The sequence below is a fragment of the Rhododendron vialii genome, chromosome 5a (genome assembly GCF_030253575.1).
Source record: "Rhododendron vialii isolate Sample 1 chromosome 5a, ASM3025357v1".
Taxonomy (NCBI): Eukaryota; Viridiplantae; Streptophyta; class Magnoliopsida; order Ericales; family Ericaceae; genus Rhododendron; species Rhododendron vialii.
The window spans coordinates 5,216,357-5,239,833 of NC_080561.1; the positions used below are offsets into that span (position 1 = coordinate 5,216,357).

At 38.6% G+C, this 23,477-nt stretch overlaps 2 protein-coding genes and 1 long non-coding RNA gene across 6 annotated transcripts; 1 reads left to right on the plus strand and 2 right to left on the minus strand.

Annotated features, from left to right (window-relative positions):
• Positions 1–3,679: 3,679 nt before the first annotated feature.
• On the minus strand, positions 3,680–6,375 carry LOC131325501 (uncharacterized). Of its 3 annotated transcripts, XM_058357800.1 has the most exons (9): positions 6,146–6,375; positions 5,971–6,027; positions 5,740–5,837; positions 5,417–5,486; positions 5,153–5,201; positions 4,872–4,960; positions 4,736–4,783; positions 4,121–4,180; positions 3,680–4,001 (listed from the first exon to the last, which is right to left on the minus strand). In XM_058357800.1, exons 1-9 carry the CDS (start codon positions 6,203–6,205, stop codon positions 3,891–3,893), a joined length of 642 nt encoding a protein of 213 aa, XP_058213783.1. In that variant the 5' UTR covers positions 6,206–6,375; the 3' UTR covers positions 3,680–3,890. The 3 variants fall into 3 exon arrangements, with proteins under 3 accessions (XP_058213783.1, XP_058213782.1, XP_058213784.1); XM_058357799.1 differs by having other exon boundaries at positions 4,872–5,201; XM_058357801.1 differs by lacking the exons at positions 5,740–5,837; positions 5,971–6,027; positions 6,146–6,375 and having other exon boundaries at positions 4,872–5,324; positions 5,364–5,486.
• An 838-nt stretch (positions 6,376–7,213) lies between these two features.
• On the plus strand, positions 7,214–7,796 carry LOC131325504 (uncharacterized). The gene is made up of 2 exons (XR_009199723.1): positions 7,214–7,426; positions 7,469–7,796. It is a non-coding gene; the product is annotated as an uncharacterized LOC131325504 (long non-coding RNA).
• On the minus strand, positions 7,494–12,018 carry LOC131325502 (auxin-responsive protein IAA27-like). Of its 2 annotated transcripts, XM_058357804.1 has the most exons (5): positions 11,289–12,018; positions 9,983–10,212; positions 8,680–8,821; positions 8,073–8,134; positions 7,494–7,798 (listed from the first exon to the last, which is right to left on the minus strand). In XM_058357804.1, the coding sequence occupies exons 1-5, from the start codon at positions 11,738–11,740 to the stop codon at positions 7,761–7,763; spliced, it is 924 nt and encodes a 307-aa protein (XP_058213787.1). In that variant the 5' UTR covers positions 11,741–12,018; the 3' UTR covers positions 7,494–7,760. The 2 variants fall into 2 exon arrangements, with proteins under 2 accessions (XP_058213787.1, XP_058213786.1); XM_058357803.1 differs by having other exon boundaries at positions 7,494–8,134.
• Positions 12,019–23,477: the final 11,459 nt, after the last annotated feature.

A 23,477-nucleotide genomic window follows, 5' to 3' on the forward strand; every position in this document is an offset into this window, starting at 1 on the left:
GTTGTCCACCTCTTGCTGGTTGATTCTTTGCTCCCTGTGATTGATGCAGGAGTACTAATTATGACGGTTGATGATCCTCTCTTCATTGCAATGCTCGCGTATGCTATTTTCGCAGCTGGGTGCTGTTCCTTTGTCCAGTTACGTCTTTGGTGGCTCAAAATCGAGGCGTTGCAAAAAGCCGAAAGAAAAACATTGAACGGATCAAAGAGGAAAATAGAGTACTGGTTTGCTGTGAATTTTTGCCTGGCACCGTGGCAAGTCATGATTTCTGGTCATTGCTTGATCAGTTGCTTGATCGGATTCGGATGTACTGATCGATTCAAACGATCGAGCGAGATCGTTTTAGCGTTTCTTTTGACTGCTTGTAGTTGTGGGATGGCGTGGTTTCAACAATTGAGCTACATTTTGGTATGTTTAATTCCAGAGGAAGAAGATGATGCATGCATGGGAAGGGGGCTTGGAATACTGCAAATTTAACTATCATGTCTATCCACCACACCACACCTCAGTGAAAACTTTCCATCTCTCTCTCTCTCTCTCTCTCTCTCTCTCTCTCTCTCTCTCTCTCCCCATGCTAGTGGTACTAATTAATGACTAATGAGTAGATGCATAAATAAACTACGTATCATTTTAGGTTCCGTTCACTTACCAAGAAGCTGGTGTAGAAAAATTATTCTTGATTTTTGTAGTGAAAATAAAGGGAAAGGAAATATATTTTTGTTTGTGTATTGTTTGACAAAAAAAAACTTGTGAGAAAGCTAAAAATAAGACTTTAATAGGACGTAGATGTTCTGTTAAAAAATATATATATATCGGATGTAGATGAAACATAAAACATGTTTTAGTCTTAACGACTGCGAAGATTTTTTTAATGATCTCTTTTCTACCCACTTTCACGAACTAAAGCTAAATATTTTTATGACTGCATTCCACCATCTTGTAGAACTTTAAAACCCCAATTATCGATATAGAGTCGGTCTTGATCCGATTTGAAATGAGAAAGTTACAAAAGTTTTAGCGAAACAAATTGTCTTTTGACCCATTGAGGATAAAATGGTCTCATATTTTTTTTTATGTATAAATGATTTTGGATCCAAACTACTTGGATTATAAAGTAGATTGACCAAGCTTTTTAATGGTTCAAACTACGCGCAAATTAGAGTTTCAGAGTGTCCCGAACAAATCCGCAAAATTTGGCCTGTTAGGCAACTTTAGTGCAAAGTTGTGAAATTCGTTCCATACCGGTGCTTAAACGGAACACAAAGACTCAAGATCCGTTCCGGTTGAAATACCGGCCTGTTCCGGCCAATACCGGACGATACCGGCCTGTTTCGGACATTTTCCGGTGTTCCGGACGGTACAAAATTACCTTCTCTTTTTTTTTATTTTTTATTATGACATAAGTTGTGGGCTCTAAACTAATTAAAAGAAACTTATAGGCTTATATATGATTTTCTTCAATTAAGATCACGATAGAATCCTGATCTATTTCGTAACTTTGTTTTGAGTCTTTTTGGATAATTTTTTGCTGCCATTTGTTTTACGGAAATGGTTTTGCAACCTAGTAGATATATATTAAATATATATAAAATATTAATTGCGGTAAATCCGGAACGATACCGAGATACAGTCCGGTACCGTACGTACCATTCCAGTAGTGAAAACGGTACGCTGGCCGGTACGGAATTGATAACTTTGCTTTAGTGCGCCCAGACGCATTTTGATGAGTCTAAGGCGCACTCTCTCACGCCCTGGGCGCATAGAATAGAAACTTTGCAAGCTCGATATGGATACACCCGAAATCCAATTTGCGAGTGGTTTAAATCGTAAAAAAGCTTGTTAAATCTACTTTCTTACCATATTGTTAAGATCCGGAATCATTTGTACATCCAATGAAATTATGATTTTACCCTTTGTGGGTCGAAAAATAAATTATTGCTGTAAACCGGTCGTATCCCCTCATTTGATTAAGACCATTTATATACGAACAAATAGGATTTTCAAAGTACTAAAATATTATGTAAACGAACAATGAAATTAGTGAAGTTTAATTTATGAAAAATTGGTTAAAAGCATTCAAAGATCCTCTGAGCTACTAAGGCTAAAATATGTTTGCACACTTTCTATACATTCTACATTTCATTCGGCACACCCATCCCTAGTTCTAGGATATTCATTCATTATGTAAGACTTTCACAAAGTTCATAGAGTTTTTCACACTTCCTCAAATCATTAGAAATCATTTTATCATTAGAATTCGACCAAGGCGACACTGGTACATGTAGGAAGCCAAATTCGGTTGTCTACACCACCAACACAATCACTAGACCACTATGACTATCACACCACTACCACCACCGTCATTTGACTATTGACTCCACCAATACAGTTGTCTGCAACTCGACCGCTATAATTTCGCCATTGCACTTTCACTGTTCCCCATCAATTAACACAATATCACCATGGCTATCCACCTATCAAGTACTATACCATCGTCACTTCACCATCACTTCCACCGTTATTTCACCACCACCAAACAAACAAAAAAGTTTAAAATGCTCGCGATATTAGAATATACCACCAACACTTCAGAAACTAAATCTTCACAATCAAAGAAATACATTTGGATTATTTTGGAGAGTGATTTTCGCACTTTCCAAATTGTTAACCGCACCTTCCAAAGTTAACAATTTGAGAAGTGCGAAAATCAACTCCATATTGATTCTTGCACTATTAACTTTGGGGAGTGCGAAAACCACTACCCATATTTTTCAATCTTAAATATTGAGAACTTTCTCAACTTTTTTTTCCCAATAAGCTTGGAATGAGAGTAATCCAAATTGTTGAAGCAAAAATCAATGAAACCCTAACTCCTAAACCCTAAACATTGAGTTATACTGGATGAGGGCCACATTTCTGCAATTACAGGAGCAGATGCAATTACAGGCCTTCGTCTCCAAGTTATCTCGTGGAGTTGGCCTTGAAGCCATTGCTTCTTGGTTCCGTCTTTGTTGTTCTTCCAACACAGCTTTGCGTTTCAGTTCCAATTTTGCCTTGTCCTCTTCGGGGTCGATCACTTCCTCATTTTCATCACCATGCAACATCTGTGGTGAATAGAATCCAGCCTCTCCTGCAGCCTCAGATGTCTCTTCTTCCAGCACAGGTTCAGGAGATCGAAAAGCTTGAGCATCCAATGTTGGCATCAGAAATTTGATCGGCCAAGGGAGGTTTCTTGTATTAATGAGGATACCGGTTCTCATTAATATGAGATACCTCCCTTGGCTGACTAAATGTAGTCAGACATTGAGATGGTGGAATCAGGATATACCGGCTTCGCCTTCGATGAATGTTGCTGGGAGAGGGTCCTTTTAAGAAAGTATAGATAGATACTTTATAAGAAGTATAGATAGATAGATCGATCGATCAATATAGATTCCTCTAGGTTAAAAAATAGGAATATTAAGATACCAAAGAAATTGGATGAATAAGTCTAACCAATTCCTTTACCTCCAAACACACCACAATACGCAACAAGGCACAACGTTCGTTCTAAGCTTTTCTATCCCCCATTCTTGCAGCACGTTCATGCCAACAGCCAATGAACCGATTGAAGCCAATCGAACTAAAAACAAGAAAACACCACTTGATGCCATAATTCAAGAAATTGGGACAGAAGATCTCAGAGGTGAAAACTTTTGGAAGTTCACATATAAAAATTCAGTTCCAAGAACATATATCAGTGCATGAAGGAATTATTCTCTACAAGCAATTACAACTAGTGGGCAGCAGCCGCAATTTTGGGTAGTTTTTCACAGAACAACACAATTACATTCCTCTAAATATTACTCATTCATGACTTTGTAAACCAGATGCACTGTCTTGAATGGGTGTTATAAACCCCTTCCTTGAATTCTCTGCGGAACAAATCGCCAGAGGTCCACAGCAATATCTACCTCCTTTTTCTTGTGAAATTTGTATAGTTGCGGCACATCGAATCGAAGCTGGAGAAGGCATAAAAATATGAAGAAAGTTGAGCAGCATGAAAGAAAATTCTGACAAATTTATTCGAGAACCAAACACAAATTTTCTGTTCCTGAAAGGAGCAGATTAAATCATGTACCTCGCACAAGACCTCTGCACTTTTGGCATTGTAATCCCTCAAGGCTGTCCTTTTCACATGCTGAAATTAGAGTAGATAAAGCGATTATCGAATGCACCCATGATAGCGATCGAAAATTGGAAGAAAGCTTTCCACAATGAACATACAACACGTTAGCAAAGAAAATTCCACATTTGCAATGAGAGAGAGAGAGAGAGAGAGAGAGAGAGAGAGAATGAAATGTGCCAGAAATTAAAAGGTGTCAGCAAAAATATCCAGAAGTTAAAGCTTTTATAACCCAGATGCTTATGATAGAAAGTGGACGCAAAATATTGGGCAGTAAGCTCCTTGCTTAGTTCTTTAATGACTTGCTAGAATAGTACCCATTCCATCAACAAAAGCGAAATTCAAAACTTGGGCTAGCTCCCAATTCCATGAAACATGATCTTATATCATGTTCAACACGATATAGCGAAAATTCTTGTGTAAGTATTTGGATGACTAACTGAATATTTTGTTTCCCTTGACTTGCATTGGCATGCCATGAATGATAAAATGGAAATTAGTTATAGTACAATCTAGCGACTTGGAAAAAATTTCATTCTCAAAAAAGGAACTTTAGATCAAACTACTTACTTCTCTTGTCGTCGTCTTATGCAAGGAATAAACGGCTTGCGAAGCAATCTGATCGGCAATTTACAAGACAAATTTATTAGGAAAAGGAAGACTGGATAAATGCATCCAATATGACAAAAGGAGTCCTCCTATTTACCTTCAAAGCCGCACATAGAAAATCCATATCCGCACCCTTTTTCCGGGTTCCGAATGGAGGATTCATGACAACAGTATGAACAATTGGACCTACAAAAGAAACCAAAATCACTACTTCGGTAGATGATCTAAGATTGGGAAACAGTGAATTTGTGCCTCTGCCAATCCACTTCAATGATGTATTTGTGCACACTGAAACACGTAGTGAAAAAAAATCTACAGCAAGTCTAGATGCTTTTATCATTTCTGCGAGTGTTGGTAAGTGAGCGACAGGAGACTTACCTCTCCATCCTAAGTTCCTCAAATCGCATTGAACAAAGTCCATTTCTAACTGTATTTGTGACCATTTAACAAAGAAACAAAACATCAGTTCACTGCCAACAAAACGAACATAGGTATCGAGCCCACAGTCCAGAATCACATCGATCAGTCAGTCTCATCAAGCTGAGAATGCCTTGAAAACCGTTATCGATGAAGCAGTACTAACATATGCCTTGAAAACCGTTATGGATGAAGCACTACTAACATTAACCAAACCGGGAATACCTCAAGATCTTCTGCATTTGCTGTTGCAATCTCAATTGATTGAGCATCAATATCCAGGCCAACAACGTATCTGTTCAAACCAATCAAGGGTTCAGATCAAAATGTGTGTACGTGCATCACAACACAGACGAAAAACCATTTGTACTGAATCGCTAATTCTTTCATTGCCAATAGTTTCTGGTCCAGTAATATGACATTACCAAAAATATCAAACATATTTATAAAGGAAGTTATCAAAACCTCGATCGAATGTTCACAATAAAAAGACAATTCGGAATAGAGGAAGCAAAAAAATAGAAAGGGGAAGATAGGCAACAGCTCACTCTGCACCCAAGAGAGAAGCTGCAAGGCCCAATGTGCCACACCCACAACCGAAGTCTGCCACTACCTTGTTGGTCACATCCCCAAATGAATTCTCTGCCTAAATGATTTCCACAAGAAAACTAATTTTACAAAACAATTTTGAAAAACATAAAGAAAGAAACTTCTGGCCCACCAAAAAGACGTGCCTCTGGAAAATGGGGAGAAACAGAACGAAAGAATTAGAAGTGTACAGTGTATAACATCCGAGAAGCGATGTGGGGCCCAGTTGGGTATTGTTCAAGATCAATCTGCAGCAATAGCAGAACATACTACCCACTTCAGTCACAAGTATTTATACATGTATACATCAAGAAACACATGAAGAGAGAGAGAGAGAGAGAGAGAGAGAGAGAGAGAGAGAGAGACCTTTGGGTTGGAGAACTGTTGAAGGGTTCCTAGAAGACTTTCCAGTTGCTTGAGTTTCATCTTCTATTGGGGAATCCTCCGGTGTGTGTGTGTGGGCGCGCGCGCGCGCGCGTGTGAGAGAGAGAGAGAGAGATTCAGTTGGGAAGGTGATGAATTTCTTTCTAAAACCCTAGTTCTTTCTCTCACAAAGATATACTGGAATTTGTTTATGCAATCACAAATTTGGTGCCCGTTTATTCTACTAAAACGGGATATTCTGGAATTTATTTTTATTTTCTTTTAGTCCACCCTCTCTGTTATTTGTATTTATCCGCTGTTGTTTTGGGCAGCCATTTTGGAAGCCAAAAGTCATACGGTCATACCTATTTTTTGAAGCCTGGCTCCAAGATCAAAATTCTCTCTTTCCATGGGGAGCCATGTTGGAAGCCAAAAATTGGCTCGCCGTGAAAACGGGTCTCAGCCATTGAATTGTTAATAGCTCTTGGAAGCAATTTTATGGCTGTGATATGTGGGTTGATCCAAAGATTACAAGTGATAGAGGCCAAATACTGATTTTAGCATTATTTGAGCATTTTTGTCAAATTTTAACCGAATAACAGTGTAGCAGGTCAAAAAATAGCTTTGGCTCATAAAAAATTGTCAAAACCATTGTAGGTACTTTTACAATGTTAAAGAGTCTCTTGACAGCTAAGAATCTTTTACAATGTTAAGAGTCTCTTGACGGCTAAGAATCTTTATATTCCGAAGTATCAAAAATAAAAAATAAAAACGGGTAAGAATCTTTTGTAGGAGTTACATTTATAAAATAGTTCCAACAATGGATGGGAACTTAGTCACATAATCATTCAAAATATCCTACGCTTTGGCTCTCAATTCTCGCACTATGTTTGAGCTCTCAATCCTCGCTCTTGCGAATTTTAGTAGGTTTGAATATGTTTCGAAGACGCTTTCACGCGCTTCTGTGCCTGCACAAGCACACAAACTATGTGACTTAGGATAGGATTAATTAGTGAAGACAATCTATTTCCATGCGATAGGGTACATTTAGGCCCATCACCAAATCCATTTGGAAGATTTAAACGTTCATTTGGTAGCTAGCTCCTGTTCCAATTCAAGCTCCTTTGTGTAAGAAAGCCAATCCCAATTTCCATGTAATTAATAAAAAAATACTAATAGTAAAAATTAACATCAATAAAAACAAAAATAAATGTTCCGATACCCAAAAATAAAAGTGTGTGAACCAGTACACAATCTCACCAGAGCTTTTCCCACATGGGAGAAGTCATGGACGTATGCATGAGAGAGAGAGAGAGAGAGAGAGAGAGAGAGAGAGAGAGAGAGAGAGAGATTTGATACAGCAAACCCTTTACACATTTAACCCTTGAGCTGGAAGCATTCAGAATACATGAGATTGGAAGAGACATATCTGTTGCTACTATAAAGTTTTTTCCAGTACACCAAGGATTAACACTCTTTCGAAAACACACAAATAATGAAATAGGATGGTGAATAACTGAATATGTAAACCCTCAAGGCTTCGGGCGTTTGTTTAACAACCAGTCTTCAACATCTTGCACCATAGAGAGATGGAACTCCTACAATGAACAGTAACACACTACTTGCGATTTTTGCACTTCGCCATGGCTCGGGGGGCTGCAAGTATTGCATATTGATGAGATTTTCATGAGACGATGATTGTTAACAGGTAACCAAAGGCGATCAAGGGCTAAAATAAGGCAAATCGTTGATCAAGGTAACAGAATCTTTTATACTTGACAAGTTTTATGTTATTGTGTTTTAAGAAGATGAATGTAATTGCCATCATTGCATGCATCCGGTCAGGTTATCCATAGTTTCATGTTATGGGATTTTGAGTATTGAAGCCATGCATCGATAAATGGGTATCTGATCGGTCCTGAGGTCATACCTAGACCAACTGCGTCTGAACTTTTCATGATCCTCAGCCTCTTGCAAGAGTCGGTAAACATTCTGCAATAGCAAACAATGAGAAATCAGGACAGAAACATACCTCTTTAACTAGTAAAGAACGTCGGGGTTTATATGGTAAGAAGAGAATGAAATATGTTAAGATGTGGTGACAAATGTTAGTAGAAGATATCGATTCAGTACCATATAAGCAACAGGAATCGCTTAGAAATTACAACCGGATTGCCAGTCAGACATTTCAAATGGCAAGACTGCTGATATCCCACATTGATATTGCATTACCCACCGCAAAAACTCCCTACTCGTAAACTGGGAAAAAGATATTTTTATCGATTCATGGAAACTTATAAAGTGCATCATAGTATTGATTCGCTGAATAAGGAGTACCTCTTCTGCAGAAGTTTTGGTACATGTATTTGATATGAACATAGATATAACTAGTTATATTGTTGCTATAGCAAACGTAGGTGGTTTCATTCAGTTTGGTTGAGAAAGTATCAACAGAAAGGTTTCAAATTCAGATCAAACCAATTAACTAGAATGAATAGGTCCAAACTACGTCCATCTAAAACTGGAATTACACTTACTCCCATGGAACATCACCAACAAGCATCCAATCACCATCTTTGTCTTCATAGGTAAGCACGTATTCAGAACCATGGAGGAGATCCATCAATCGGCTCTCACTCAGTCCATCACGCCCTGGAACTCCATCAGAACCACATTGTCCTGAACCAGTCATTGACAATCGAATTAACTCCCTTTAAGGGAAAGATGAATTTGAACACCAGAGAGAGAGAGAGAGAGAGAGAGAGAGAGAGCACGTATACTTGTTGCACTTCATGTCTATAAATGCAATGACAACTTTGAAAAGTGCAAATAAAAGCATGCATTCAGTCTAGAACTAGTACTGGAATCAGATTGAGGGTGAAAAAGCTGCACCAGCAGCTTTAGCTGTTAACCGTCACATAGGATCAAACTCTTCTTTCTTTGGCTTGCAAGGAGAACTCATGGTGCGCAAGAGGACCAAAACTATATGGTATTACTTATCCAAAATCTGATGATGTTTATGCACATGTGATGACATACTAAAAGATTGCTTATCCAAAAAAATACATATATACTCCACTAAAAGATTCCAGACTTATAGCTCGTGTCAAGTATATAAATTAGCTAGTTTCTGAGTAGTTAGTTCTCCTACAGTCGTACCAAGAAAGAACAAGAATAATAGAACCGATGATAAATCACCACAGCTACTCTGAATGAAACCTAAATCTCCACGCAGAAGCCTTTAACTATCATGCAACATTCTTAACTAAGCATTCTATTGGCTGTTTTTATCTGCCACGATTGAGTGAAGTATAAGCCATCAGGCAAATCTCTTTTCACCCTCATGACCACTCTATTTGTTGTTACACAATTAATACTTTTGTTCTTACAACTCGTAAATTGTTCAGAATTGCAGTTAAGAGACAATAAATAGAATGATTTGGCATCTCGAAACAACTATCACAGATTCACAACTTTAGATAACCTTGAGCTGCTACTTGCAGTGACAGCCATATCATCGGAAGTTATTGAATAGTCAAGTAACATCTTCAGTCATGTATGTTTTTCTTTTGTAGTGATCATTTGTTCCCCTTCAATTTTTGCCTGTGAGGAGAAGATGTTACAACGGGATATTTGGCATCCCTTTGAAGTTGAAAAATTCCTATGTTTTCCCATAGGAATCAACATGGAACTACTCAACTACTTCGCGTCTGCCGATTTCATGGCCATTTTTGTCTTCATCTAACCTTCATAGATGTGAGATTTAGGGTTCCATGACACAAACTTGCAATTATACCTCAACTAAGCAAAGGGAGGGTGTAGGATTCATAGAGAGATTACCTATTGTAAAGCAGCTGAACATCTTTTCCAGTGCTGAAGACATTTCTGCATAGCTGCCGTAGATTTTCAGATCAACTTTCCTCAGGTATGGGGCACCTTCCATGCTTACTTTGACATAGAGACAACTAGACCCCGACTTGGCATCCACCTCGTCATCATCCTTAGGTTGATTACTAGCCATTGAATTCTTCCGGAAAGATCGAATTGGTGGCCATCCTACCACCTGTGCCCTGTCTCACAAACACATCAGGAATTTGTGTTAATCATGGTTCAAAGGATAAAGGACCAGCCGAATTTGGGTTATTATTGTTCAAAGGCTCAAGGACAAGAGCCAAAATATTAACTAAACAATTCAATCGCGACGAAACCCAATAACAAATAAAGAGGCCTGCCAAAAAACCAGCATAACATAAGGAGGGTGTAGTGAAATCAAGCAAACAAAGCATACAGATGAATATTGTACCACTTGTTTTTATGAAGGAAACGAAAAATAAGAACATTATAAACAGAACAAAACATAAAGGATTCATGTTGTCGAGCTTGAAATGAAGATCCACGGGCGACAAACAATAGATGAATTTCACTATGGAGGAGAATACGACGAACCAGAATTAGCAATATCTGCATCTCTCACATTAAGAAGCCCTAGAGGTTGAAAACTTACATGAAATTCCATAACTGAACGTAATCAACATTGAATTCAAAACAACCAACAACACATATCAGAAGAATAGTTACATGTCTAATAGAAACTTTGAAAGTACACCCTCAGCACAAAGCTCTTAACAAAGGCCTAAAAAGTAGCACAAAGCTCTTAACAAAGGCCTAAAAAGTACTACTGCTTATCTCAACAATCTGGGAATCGCTATTTCAGAAAGCCATATACTTTTAAAATTATTGTTCACAAAAATTGCAAACATCCACCACCGTAGGCGAAAACTGGGAAGGAAGATCATGTAGAATTCTACAACTATACTGCAAAGCTATAACCCCACAATAAGGGATGATTTGGGGAGAAAAGAACAGAAAGGAATAGAGTTTCTCTCCAACTCACTCATTTGGATTGAATAACTAATTTTGTGACAAATGGAGAGAGAAAAGTACCAAAATGAAAATTTTTGGTGGGAAAGGGCTCCCCTTTTTTATCTCATCATTTCTCACAATCCAAAGGAGCTGAGCACAAAAACCCCCCACCAAGAAAATGAAATTAACATAACTCCCTAAAAAGAACCGAGTATGCATGCCATGCCAGGTTTTAATTCACTTTCTCAAGAAACAAAAAGCGAAAAAATAGAGAAAAGTTTACTTTGCAGCTGAAGGAATCTGAGGCTTCTTCTCCTGCACCAGCTTTGGGGCCTGAGGAACTGCCTCTTTCACAGCATTGGCAGCCATGGAAGACTGCTGAGTGCTAACCTCACCTCCACTGAGACCTTTAGGAGAGAAAAAGCCACCATTTTTAGCCAAATCCAAGTCAGACAAACCACTCCCAGTGAAGACGCACTTCCTAGAACCACCATCTAAGGTGTCAGAAAAGCCTCTCTTGGCCCCTGAGAACAAACTCTTGACACAGAGTCCAAATTCTCTCTCTGGTGACTCAGAACCTGGCAACCCCAGTCTCAGCTCAGTGGCTTTCAAGTTCAAGCCCATGTTTTTATCATTGGTTTGTGAAGAAATATTGGGTTTTTCAGAGGTTTCCATTGGAGGGCCAGGAGCCTCTGATAAGCTCATGTAATCATGGGCTTCAAAGGGCATAGACATCCAGTTTTGAAGAAGAGGGTGAGCTCAGAGGTGTAGTACAAGAAAGGAGATGATAAGGGTCTGAAATGGCAGTAAAAGACGCTCTGATCCTACAGTATTTCAAGCTTAAGAATACGGAAGATAGAGAATGAAAGCATCTTTGGCATGTGGTAGCCTCTTATATTCCACTTTATAATGATCTGCTCTCTCTCTCTCAGCTCTCTCTCTCTCTCTCTCTCTCTCTACAGTTTACTGTAACTAGAATGTGAAGAGAATAATTATCGAATATGGTGAGCGTTGATGCAAGAAACGGTAGAAAGGGGATTGTACCCAACAGAGTGTTGCGGATAAATTTAAAAAAAAAAAACAGAGGAATTGTGTTTTTCTTTTAGGGAAATGATTTTCACACATTCCTCTTTATCATTCACATTTCTTTTTTTCTCTTTATTCATTTGAATATACAATATTATTCTTGATTGCGTGAAAAAATGTATTGAAAAAAGTGCAAAATATTAAATTTATGTAGATAATAACAAAAAAAATGAATGTGAATTTTTAATGAAGTTCTTGCTCTTGCATCAAAAAAAATTAAGGAATTGAGCTCGGGTAAAATTCCAAAGTGTAACTATAAAAATAACTACCAGGAAAATAGAAAAAAAAATTGTGTTGATCACTTAAATTTAAGGCACTCGAGTTATGCATAAGTTAGAGAGTGTGAAGATTGCGTATTAAAGGATTCTATGATATTTTAACTTAGACAATAATGGTTAGAGGTTAGTATGATCAATCTTGCTTTGAATGCTCGTATGTATATATTTTACCTAAACAATTTTTGTTCTAATGCTAATGAAGGGGGTGTTTCCATTTTTCACAAATCTAAAAGTCATGGACTACAAACTTTTTGTTTATTTTTATTAAATAAAATCGCGTTTGTAAGTTTTGCGCTAATTTTTTTTTATTATGTATTATTGGTTTATCTCGACGAAAGAAATCAAAAAAGTAAAATTTTTTGACTTTTACACAAGTATTTTTTGAAATATCCAAGAAAAAACTCAAAAGCTGACTTTTTGGTCTTTTTGTCGTATATTTCCTAAGCAAATTGGTTAAAAATCATAATTTTTTACTTTTCTGATTCCTCGAGTCGAGTGGAACCAATAATACAAAAAAAAATTGGCTCAAAATTAAAAAAACACAAAAATAATTGAATAAAAACAAAAACCAAAATGTTGTAGTCCATGACTTTTAGGTTAATGGAAACACCCAAGTTACATTACGCAACGTAAGCAAAAGTGAAGCGCAAAAGTTAAACCATCATTACAAAATACATTAAAATTACTAAAATTCACGAGAGCGATCATTCACAACAACAGACACCGTCATTGTTCCGAACCCAAGTGGGTGCTCCATTTTATTATTGGACGGGACAAAGAGAAAAAAAACAAAAACAAAAACAAAAGCAAAAGAAAAGAAACCCCACGTGAAAGCTATTAGATTAACCACGATTCAAAACGAGATTAACCACTAATTTACTTTAGACCATTCAATCGCAAGACCAAATAACGATCCAAATCCAGCTAATGCCGGTAAAACTCACAGCATTAACAGCAGCAGATTACCTTAATTACCGCTGTCCTGTCAAGACTCAAGAGCAAATTAAACTTGACTCTACCCACCTTGTCCGTGAGGGATTTACCGCCATTAGTTTCTCGTTTAAGATTCTAATCACACCTTAATTACGATTCCTTGTCGGTAGGTCTCCTGGGAAAACAATACAGTAATTCTGCACACACTGGGTGTGTAGCCCCATGTTTGATGTGAGAGTTAGAGTTTTTGTGATTGTATGTGGTAGTAGGATAGTTGCTTGAAAAAAATAAGCTAGACATACGATAATGACCGGAGGTTAGTACGATTTAATTTCGCTCTGTATGATCGTACATGTACATTTCACCTACACAATTTGTTTAGTTCTAAACCCAAGATACATACCGCACGTGCATAAGCGTGAGCGGAAGCCGACAACGTCTTTCGAAGATATCTCAAATTACTAAAAATTTGTGAGAGCAACGCTTGAGAAGGAAAATGAAAAATCTGAAAAGATTATATGGCATAGTTCCAAACGAAGTTACATAATTCGCGTGCGTGAACATGTGCGGGAGTGCGAGCGTGAAAATGACTTTGAAACACATCCCAATTGACCTACTATTATAATTTGCAAGAGGGATGGTTGAAAGTGCTAGCACAGTGCGAGGATTGAGAGCGAGAGCGCATCGCATTTTGAAGGATTGTATAAAATCTCATTAAAAAATGCAAAATGGATGAGAAATTATATAAATAGCAAAGTGGGTGGTACATTTTATTTGTGGGCAGAAAAAAAGAAAAATTACTACCCATGTCAACGCTATTAGATTAATGATCTCTCCGACCGATTGGAAAAAAACGCTATTAGATTAACCACAACTAAAAACGTGATTTACTAGTTAATTTACTTTAGGAAATTGAATTATAAGACCAAGGGAAAATGACACCCCAGAATGTATTTTGATAATTAATATCTGCCAAAGACATGCTGAGAACATTTGTTAATACTAAAAATGTCATTGACGGGTATTAATTATCAAAACACATTATTGGCCGTCATTTTCCCTAAGACGACCAAATACCGATCCAAATCAAGCTTTTAGGGGACAAAAAGACCTAATGTCGGTAAAACTTAGAGCATTACAGAGGCAAATTACCTTAATTACCGGTGCCCTGTTAACAACAGCTTGATTACCGCCCTTGTCAGTGACAATAATTACCACCAATAATTTCTTGCTTAAGATTCAAATGACACCTTAATTAAATTCCTTGTCGGTATGTCTCAAGAAAAAGTTACCTTATGAGCTTTTAGGGGGTTGAATTTATCCTGGCATGAGTTAAATATGTGAAGCAACCGACCATTTGAATTTGAGGTGGAGAAAAGTTAAAAAGATGACATTTTTTTATAACGCAGATGATCGAGCCAGCTTACGTATAGGTCGATTATTTCTAAGGAACTGACTTCACTCACTTGGGGTGTCCCAGTAAAAATCATAATAAGACGTCATTTACCACCTTTGATATATACCGTTTAGTTTAGTTAGGAAAATGATCTCCACACTCCTCTTTTTTACAATCCACTCTCGGATGTGTGAAAAAGTATGTTGAAAAAAGAGCGAGATAGTAAATTCAAACGGATAGAGATAATAAAAGGAGTGTGGATCGAAAAAATGAGGTGTGAAAACCACTTTTCTAATAGTTTTTTTTTCAGGGGAAGATCAATAAACGTCATTGATAGTAAGAAAAGTACAATGTGTTTTTTTTTTTTGTTAGCCTTTATCTTCTGGAAATAGAATAGTTTTTTTTTTGTGTATTTTGTGTTTCGCAGGTTAGTACTCTGTATTCTATTCCTTAAGCCCTTATTTGACCTTCACTCATCGTTGGCGTGTCTTGATTATTGTAACGGCGATAACACTTCCCCAATAGTTAAGGGCTTACTATCCTTTTTCTCCACAGCCAACTATCCAACTCTCTAAAAGTTTTGTGGTGGTATATGGGGTCCCATATGCCCTGCACTTTTTTCTTTTCGTGATCCCTTGGGGCTATTAACAGGAAAAAAATTTCAGTGCTGGGTGGGTACCACGAAGTGTCCGCTCGGATGCGCCGAGCCGTCCATAACGTTTTTGGACGGCTCGGATTTGGAGAGAAAAAAAAGAAAAAAAAAGTTTTAGAGTGAGAAGAGAAAAAAAGTTTCAATCCGAACCGTTCAAAAGTGTATTGGAGGCTCGAATGTACCGAGCGAATACCACATGGGATATACCCACCTGGCACCGAAATATTTCTCCTATTAACAAGACCATGGGGTTATTTTTGTGCTTTTTGACCCACTATCGATATGGAATGACTCTAAAACCATTTCTTTTCTTGCACCAAGTGGCCACAACGCCATTTAAATGAGGTGTAATTTGATAGTCCCAAAGCTATAGCTCAAGCAGGCGCGAGAGGACGTACTAAAAAAAAACGTCGTGTACGTAAAATTTCAAGTTCAAGTTAATGAAGTGACCTCCGTTTACCAAAAAAAAAAGAAGTGACCTCCGTATTAATTAATATAACTCTATTAACATAGCAGCATCCTATCGTCTGGCGAAAAAAACATATACAAGATGCGATAAGTTCGATCAACTCTCAAACGGGTATCAGTTATTAGTATTTATTTTGACGAATTATATATATAGGTTCCCTAATTACCTGATGGTTCTTCAAAATAATACTAGTAGTGGTTTTATTGGGCATGAAGTTTTTGCCTCCCCTACTGGTGGGGTTGAGGGACCAATTATGACGTGCAAACCTTAAACCTAAACTTTTTCATAGTATTTGTTGTCCAAATTTCCAAAGAAATCGTTTATTTTTTTGAATAAAAAAAATCCAACTTGTTCAAGTAAGAAATAAAGAAATGTCTCAATTATATAAACTTGATCACCGCAGCTGTACTGATCAATCTGTTGGGACCTTAATTACATGAATATAAACAAAGTGGACCTAATTACATCTACTAGGAAATGAAAATTAATTAATGCAACCAAACAAGCCCTTAAACTATGCCAGCATGTGAAGGTGTGGATTTTTTTCCCCCTAATATCTCGGGTGTCCAGGCCAGCTTACGCGCACCTCGACTAATCCTGGGAGACCAATTTCATCGCTCATTTTGGGGTCGATCTCAATCAAAATCAGAGCAAAACTCTGTATGGACTGACGTCTCCAAACAAGTTGATAGCAACTGAGAAGTTTCAAATATATGACCTTAGGAAGAAACAAATTTGGAAGTCACGGGGCTTCACCACTAGGCTAATAACTTGTGAAGTTGTGGATTTTACAATCAGACCAAGGACTCTAATAGTGAAAGGGCAGGGGACAACATGAATCTTGAAATAGCAATGCCTGACCCCATGCAGGATTTGATTAAACAGGAGGAATCACAACTTTTTAGTCTAAATTAAATGGGCAATCATAGCCCTCTGAATATTGCCATAGCCTCACATCAGACACACAGGATGAGAGGTTAATTGGACCCCACTAATAAAATACAGCTATTTAGAAGATGCTCCTTGCTCGAGATCAGGGTGATGATCCGACAAGATAAAATATTCATGACCACAAACCTAATTCCATCTTTTGGAACAACAATATCTAGATTAAAAATATAATGTAAAATTGTGTGTTTAAGGTAGATAGGCATTTAAGAGAACCATTGCTAGTACGGTTGGCTGTCTCTTTTTTCCCTCCGTAGAGGCTTCGGTTTGAACCCTACAAGAGGCGGGCTTTGGAGGCCTACTCTATAGATAGCTTATGGACCTCTATGTGCTAACTCTAACACCAAATTAACCCCAAGCTAACTATACAATATTGAAAGAAAAAAAAAGGGTAGATAGGCATTTCTCTTCAAAAATCAAGTTTGGTTATGTTACATTTTCCTTTAATACCCAAAGTTCAAATTACACAAGTACATAACAATTTTTCCTGAATTTTCACCTCACTTGAGAGCAAGGGCGGAGGTATGAAGGAGCCGGGGTGACACCGGTCCCACCCAGTTTCTTATTTTGGAGTACATTTTACACATTTTTCTTATAAATATTGATAAAAACTTATTAACCTTAGAAACATAATTAAAAGTCAGATCAATTTTCATTTTGAGAACCCTAAATTATGGTAAATGATACCGTGCAATAATGATAATGCGTTTGCCGAATGATATGATAACACCATACTTGAGATTAATCCTTCAATTTATCAAAATCGTCTCATATAAACTCGAATGAGTGGATTTAGTCTTGAAAAAACCGTTGAACCAAAATTTTATTAATATTTCGGCCCCCTCTGGCTTCGATTCTTGGCCCCGCCACTGCTTTGAGAGTTTGAGACTCATCACATACTAGACGATAGCGGATTTAAGTAAATAGCAAATCACTACGCCCTACGCGTTGAACATGTCAACGTATCATTCGCTGCTTAATTACAATATATCTAACGATTTACTGCTAGAAGCCTAACATATTTCTAAACAACACTCATTCTTAAAATTCACACATACTCAAAAGTCCACAAGTACACCAACAAGTTGTTTAGTCAAAATGGCTCTCCCACTGCCATTTTTCTCCCTTTTCTCTTATGGCCCTTCCAATAATAACTGCGCGCTTACTAATGTGATCATGATGTGATATACAAGTTCCGAATCGAATTATGTAATAGGGTCGAGCCACGAAGGTAGCGAGCAACAGTATAAGATTATCTTAATATTCGATGCCTCTGCCGGCCCGTTGATCAACGGGTAGGCCGGCGTGAATGTTCCTAGTCTTTATTGAGCACAGAAAGTCTTAAACTTTTTCTGGAATTGAGTCCCATTATCCGATAATGATAGAGAATGAAAGTGCATTTTTAAGACAAGGTCATCTCCTCTAACCAAATGGACTAGATGATATTTTCAGTGAAAACGAGTTGTCTTTAATTTGCTGTTACCCCGAAGACAAAAGATATACCGGAAACTCAATCTAGAACCCTTACGGACATGAAAGCAAAGTTCTTTTTTACCAGATCGAAGAGTACTAGCTAGTCACATGATGCATGAAATAAAGGACTGATGTACGTACGTATGTAGTACTATTGATTGCACCATGGGGTCTGGAAAGATCAGAGTCTCTTGTGAGAAGACAAGGATTGAAGCTTAGTTGATTTTAGCACAGATGGGGTAGCTAGCTAGTGCAATCCCCACAAATGTGCCGCAGGCAACAAGGTTTCCCACTTCTATTCATGGGTCCCTGAAAAGAATACGAAAGAATTGGGAGCTAGACTTGGATTATTTGAACGCAGGAGATCTGAAGTCTCATTTCTGAGAGATTTTTCGGGGCCGGGTGGGTATACTCCACATGGTACCTACTCGGCACATCTGCATCATCCAATACAATTTTGAATGGCTCAAATTTAAACTCTTTCTCTCCTCTCATCCCAGTACTTTCTCTCTTTTTTCTCTCTCCAAATCCGAGACATCCAAAAACGCAATGGACGGCTCGGATGCGCCGAGCGGATACCACGTGGTACCCACACAACACTGAAAGTTTTTCCCTCATTTCTCACCTCAAGTACTACTAGAACTCATGCAACTTTTAAGCTGGGTTTTTCCTAAAAAATTTGTCTATAGCTTAAAGACTTTCTAAATTGACTTTTAATTGATGTATGTGAGAATAATGATTTTGTCTCAAAATCCGTGTTTTTCGCGAGCTTTAGTTTGTTTAGATAATAGGGAAAACCCACCTTAAATTTAACTCTTTAGTTGAGACTAGCTAGCTAGTGACTTGAGTTAGTTGTGCCCTTTCTCAAATATTGGAAACATAACTTTGGCATAAATGGACATTGTTGTCGTTTCAGATTGCCGTAAGCACTCTCTCAAGCTCATAATCGGTTTTTGGGTAAGACTAAAAGTTCTGGCTAACGTTCTAATTGGGTTGGTAGTTACATCAGTTGTGATCGTTGTGACATGGACTCTTCTATTGCGCCTAGTACACGCGTGACATATATAATGAGGGTAAGAGTATTGCTACAAACGAACCGAGCTGCTCGATTCATTTGTCTCGGTTTGGCTCAACTCGTATGGTAACCGAGCCGAGCTTGAGGATCGTGTAGTAAATGGCCGAGCTCAACACTCTAAAGCAGCTCGGTTCGTTTAGCTCGCTCAGCTTGACTCGTATAGTAATCGAGCTGATTGAGCTCGAGCTTTAGGCTTGTGTAGTAAACGAGCCGAGCTTAACCACTCTAAAACTCGGCTTGTTTATAGAGGCTCACTTAGTAATGAACCAGGATCAATTCACTAAGAGCTCGAGCTAAGCACGAGTTTTAGACTCGTTCAGTAAATGAGCCAAGTTCAAACACTACAAAATTCGGCTCGACTTGGCTCAACTCATTTGCACCCTTGTAAGATATGTGTTCCACCCCGTACACAAATCCCCTCGTTCGAGAAAAATTCAGAGACAGCAAGAGAGCAACAATGGCAGTAACTTGCCTCTCACATGAACCAGAGATAGAAATCCCCTTTCCACCTCAGTATCCCACTGCATTTCAAATAGATCTTCCTATTATGCTTTTTTAATTTACTTGTTGACGGTGCGTTGAATTCTGCATATTGGCTCCCGTCCGGACGGGGATCGCTGTTGTGGGAAAAATTGGGCTCACGGTTTTTTTCGGTCTGGACGGTCGGGCACAGAAATCATAGGCGGTGAAGCATTAAAATCATGTTTTGTGCTCTCCTATAAAAGGGAAACTTAGGAGATTCCAGGGTTTTATTCTTTGGGCTATTCCTTTGATGTTGTGGCCTCTCTCAAGAGTCTTTTGTTCGTAGTGAATCTTCGTCATTCTTCACCCGTAGAATATGTTCTTGTTTTGTGATTGAATGGAATCACGTAAATCTCCGTATTCTTGTGAGGGTTGATTTGATGGCTTGTTCTTCCATTTCATGTTTGTGATTAACAATATTTTATTCTGAGGATGTGTCTACTTACCCATACATGCATATACTCCACTTTTGGATACAAGTCCTAATTAAGAACCTTAAAGTTCGAGGTTTTAGGGTCTAATCATAGTCCAGAAAGTAAAAGCATCCTGTTGGATGGTTGCATGAAAACTTCCACTTACATTAATGTCCACAAGAAATGACATCTGCAGCAACAATATTGCAGAAGTTCGAAAATGAAACCGCAGTTGCGAAAAAGAACCAATAAATTAAATGGAGTCACTTGTGGGGATTATAATGCGTTGTTGCCTGTTGGCTACCCGAATGCAATGGTATTGGCAAATGGGGAGAAACGAGGCGCTACGTGTCGTATCAATCGTCTTCGCCTAATGATTCGAACAAAAATTATCTGATCAGAGTCCAAGATATTACGATTGGCATACTATTCTTAATCTACTCATTATAGTGGCCAATCTTGAAATATTTAGGCAGAAATACTCAAAAGTCTTGCAGACTCAATATTATTCATCTCAATGATCTCATGGTGCATAAAGAAACGGCAGAAAATGAAATATTTTCCTAAAGCAGCTAAAAAAAAAAAGCCTCTGTTTTAGAATACCAGATGAGTTTAGCTACTGCATGCAGTGGATGTTGGAATCTTTCGGCAGAAAAAAAGTGACGTGCTGATTTGAAGTCAGGGGCTTTTAGAGTTCTGGGAAAAAAAAAAAATCAATCTCCAAATGATGGGATCACCAATAAGTCTATCCTGTAGTGGAAGAAACTGAGTCAGATGATCACCTTGGAGATGGCAGCTTTACCAAGTGGTTGGCAAAGAAAAACGTGGTGGGACTTGACTTTGCATTCATTTTTTTTTTTAACCATCTCGTGGGTCGAGTTGAGCGTACGCGCATCTTGATTAATTACCGAAACTCCTGTTTTAAACAAATGAAAATTGATTAGGCACTTATGGGTGATTGTTTACAAAGATTATGAAAAAATATCAGTTTAAAGAATGAACAATTTTCAGATCATGAAAATAATATTTCAATGGCTTTCGTTTAAGGACCACAAGAGAGTTGAATCAAACATTTACTAATTTTTTTAACAGAAATGATATTGGTACCGACCTCCCGGTACCGAAATCGTACCGCCGGCCGCCGGTGGGCCGTCTCCGGCCACCGGACGGCCGATCCGAGCCGTCCAAAAATTTTATAAAAAAAAAACGAGGGGGCCTACGCGGGAATCAACGGCATCCGAGGTGTGTAAGGGTCTTGATCCGAGCACCCTTTTTTCGTGTATATATGTATATTCGCGGGAATATACATATATACACGAAAAAAGGGTGCTCGGATCAAGCACCTTACACACCTCGGATGCCGTTGATTCCCGCGTAGGCCCCCTCGTTTTTTTTTTTTAAAATTTTTGGACGGCTCGGATCGGCCTTCCGGTGGCCGGAGACGGCCCACCGGCGGCCGGCGGTACGATTTCGGTACCGGGGAGGTCGGTACATGTAGCACTACTCTTTTTTTAACTAAAAGTCTATAAACAAAGTTCAGGCCAAAGTCAGACTTTAAGACAACATTTCTCTTCATGGTCTTACTACCAATATGTAACAAGACGAGTGGAAGTACTACAATCAAACAATGTCAGCTCCCATTTCAAATCTTGGCTCCGCCACTGCACAAACGTATTTGCCATAGAATAAAAAGCATGACTAAGTGTTTTCCACCACAACAATTGATGTGAGGTAAGAGAGTTGAAGTCATTTTTTGGCCAAGAGATTTCGGCTTTGTTTGGAACTTAGGGAAAGTGAGAGAAAGATAGGAAAGTTAAAAATTTTCCCTCTAATTATTTGGATTGGAGAGAAAGAGGAGAGAAAACAAAAAATTCAAGTTTTTCAGTACTTCTTCGGTCAGGGAGATGCTCGAACGATATTGATAGGGTTGAAGCCTTCAGCACCCTGGCCTATCCCGTTCCCTTCTGAAATAGATCTTTAGTCCCTTGCTCGCTTTGAGAAGAGGAATTGGAACTTCTTTTCTTTATTTGCCTTGAGCCTTGCTTATTCAATTACTAGCTTGCTATCCAGTCTAGGACAAGTGAGATCTTCCGGTTTGCGTGCGTGGGAGCAGCTCAAACAAAGAAGAGTCTGGTCCGGTCTAAATTCAGGCACCGTCCGCCCATCTGCTGCTAGGTCCGGGAATGGTGCCAGACGAGGGCACCGCTATGCCCTGCCGCTCTGCTTCGGCCGGCCCCCCGACTATGTAAAAGAAAAGAGGCCGGGGGGTCTCGTCCATAGTGGTTCCCCCCGCCTTTGGTGATTGACCGAATAAATAGGCCTAGATCTATGCCCCTTAATGAATCGAATGGTCCTTTGACCTTCGTTTGATTCCGACGGCTAGCATAGATCTCATGAGACCCGCCCACTATTACTATGAAAAATGCCCTGCCCTTTTCCTTCGCTACTAGGAGAGTAAACTTCTATTAGCACCTGACCTTGAGTTGAATTGATCATGTCATGTGCGTCGTCCATCAATGATGGTTCATTAATGTTCATTCATTTAGACTCCTTCCCCCTTCCCAACTATGAATAAGATCAAGAGGGGCCCGAACCGAAAGCCCCCAAACCAAGAACAAAGACGGAAGCCTTTCGAGTCACTCCCCATTCTCTCAACAATAAAGACAGCTCGTCCTTGAACCCTGGGCAGGTCGACCGGGTCTTTCCCTGTTGTTCTGTTCCCACCACAAGAAAGACGCATGGAAGAAAAAGCCAGCAGTAAGGTTCGAAGCAGGAGCATTAGGGTAGGCGATAGCCGCTGCATAGGTGATAGTGGCTTCGGACAGGCATTCCTGCGCTAAAAGCAAGATAAAGATAAAGATAAAGAAATCGACCAAAAGAAGAGTCAAAGTATTAAAGTCCATACTTTCTTAAGAAGCCTTGTGAATAGTAAAATTTTCCTCTCATTTTCTTTCCATCACTTACCCTAAATTCCAAACAAGGCCTTTTTGTCAAGTATATATAATGGGGAAAAAAAAAATGGAACTGAACAAGAGAAGAACGAGAGTACGTACGATTTAGGAATGGCAACCATTCCTTTGGGCTTATGTCTTAAAGTCTAAAGATGTTTAAAGATAATGTCATATTGAGTGGAAATCAATCTGACATGAACTAAAAGCTAGACTCTGCAAATCATTATCAGATGTTCCCATGGGTGGAAATCTAACATGAATTAGATGCTAGACTGA

What these genes read in the sequence shown, in the direction of transcription:
- LOC131325502 (XM_058357803.1), bottom strand. Translation starts at nt 11,740, where the DNA reads ATGTCTATGCCCTTTGAAGCCCATGATTACATGAGCTTATCAGAGGCT. An exon ending in CAGATTCCTTCAGCTGCAAA is followed by an intron (nt 10,213 to 11,288) that starts GTAAACTTTTCT and finishes TTTGTGAGACAG; the next exon opens with GGCACAGGTGGTAGGATGGC. An exon ending in GTTCAGCTGCTTTACAATAG is followed by an intron (nt 8,822 to 9,982) that starts GTAATCTCTCTA and finishes TGACTGGTTCAG; the next exon opens with GACAATGTGGTTCTGATGGA.
- LOC131325501 (XM_058357799.1), bottom strand. Translation starts at nt 6,205, where the DNA reads ATGAAACTCAAGCAACTGGAAAGTCTTCTAGGAACCCTTCAACAGTTC. An exon ending in CTTCTCGGATGTTATACACT is followed by an intron (nt 5,838 to 5,970) that starts GTACACTTCTAA and finishes GAAATCATTTAG; the next exon opens with GCAGAGAATTCATTTGGGGA. An exon ending in ATAAGACGACGACAAGAGAA is followed by an intron (nt 4,181 to 4,735) that starts GTAAGTAGTTTG and finishes CTCTAATTTCAG; the next exon opens with CATGTGAAAAGGACAGCCTT.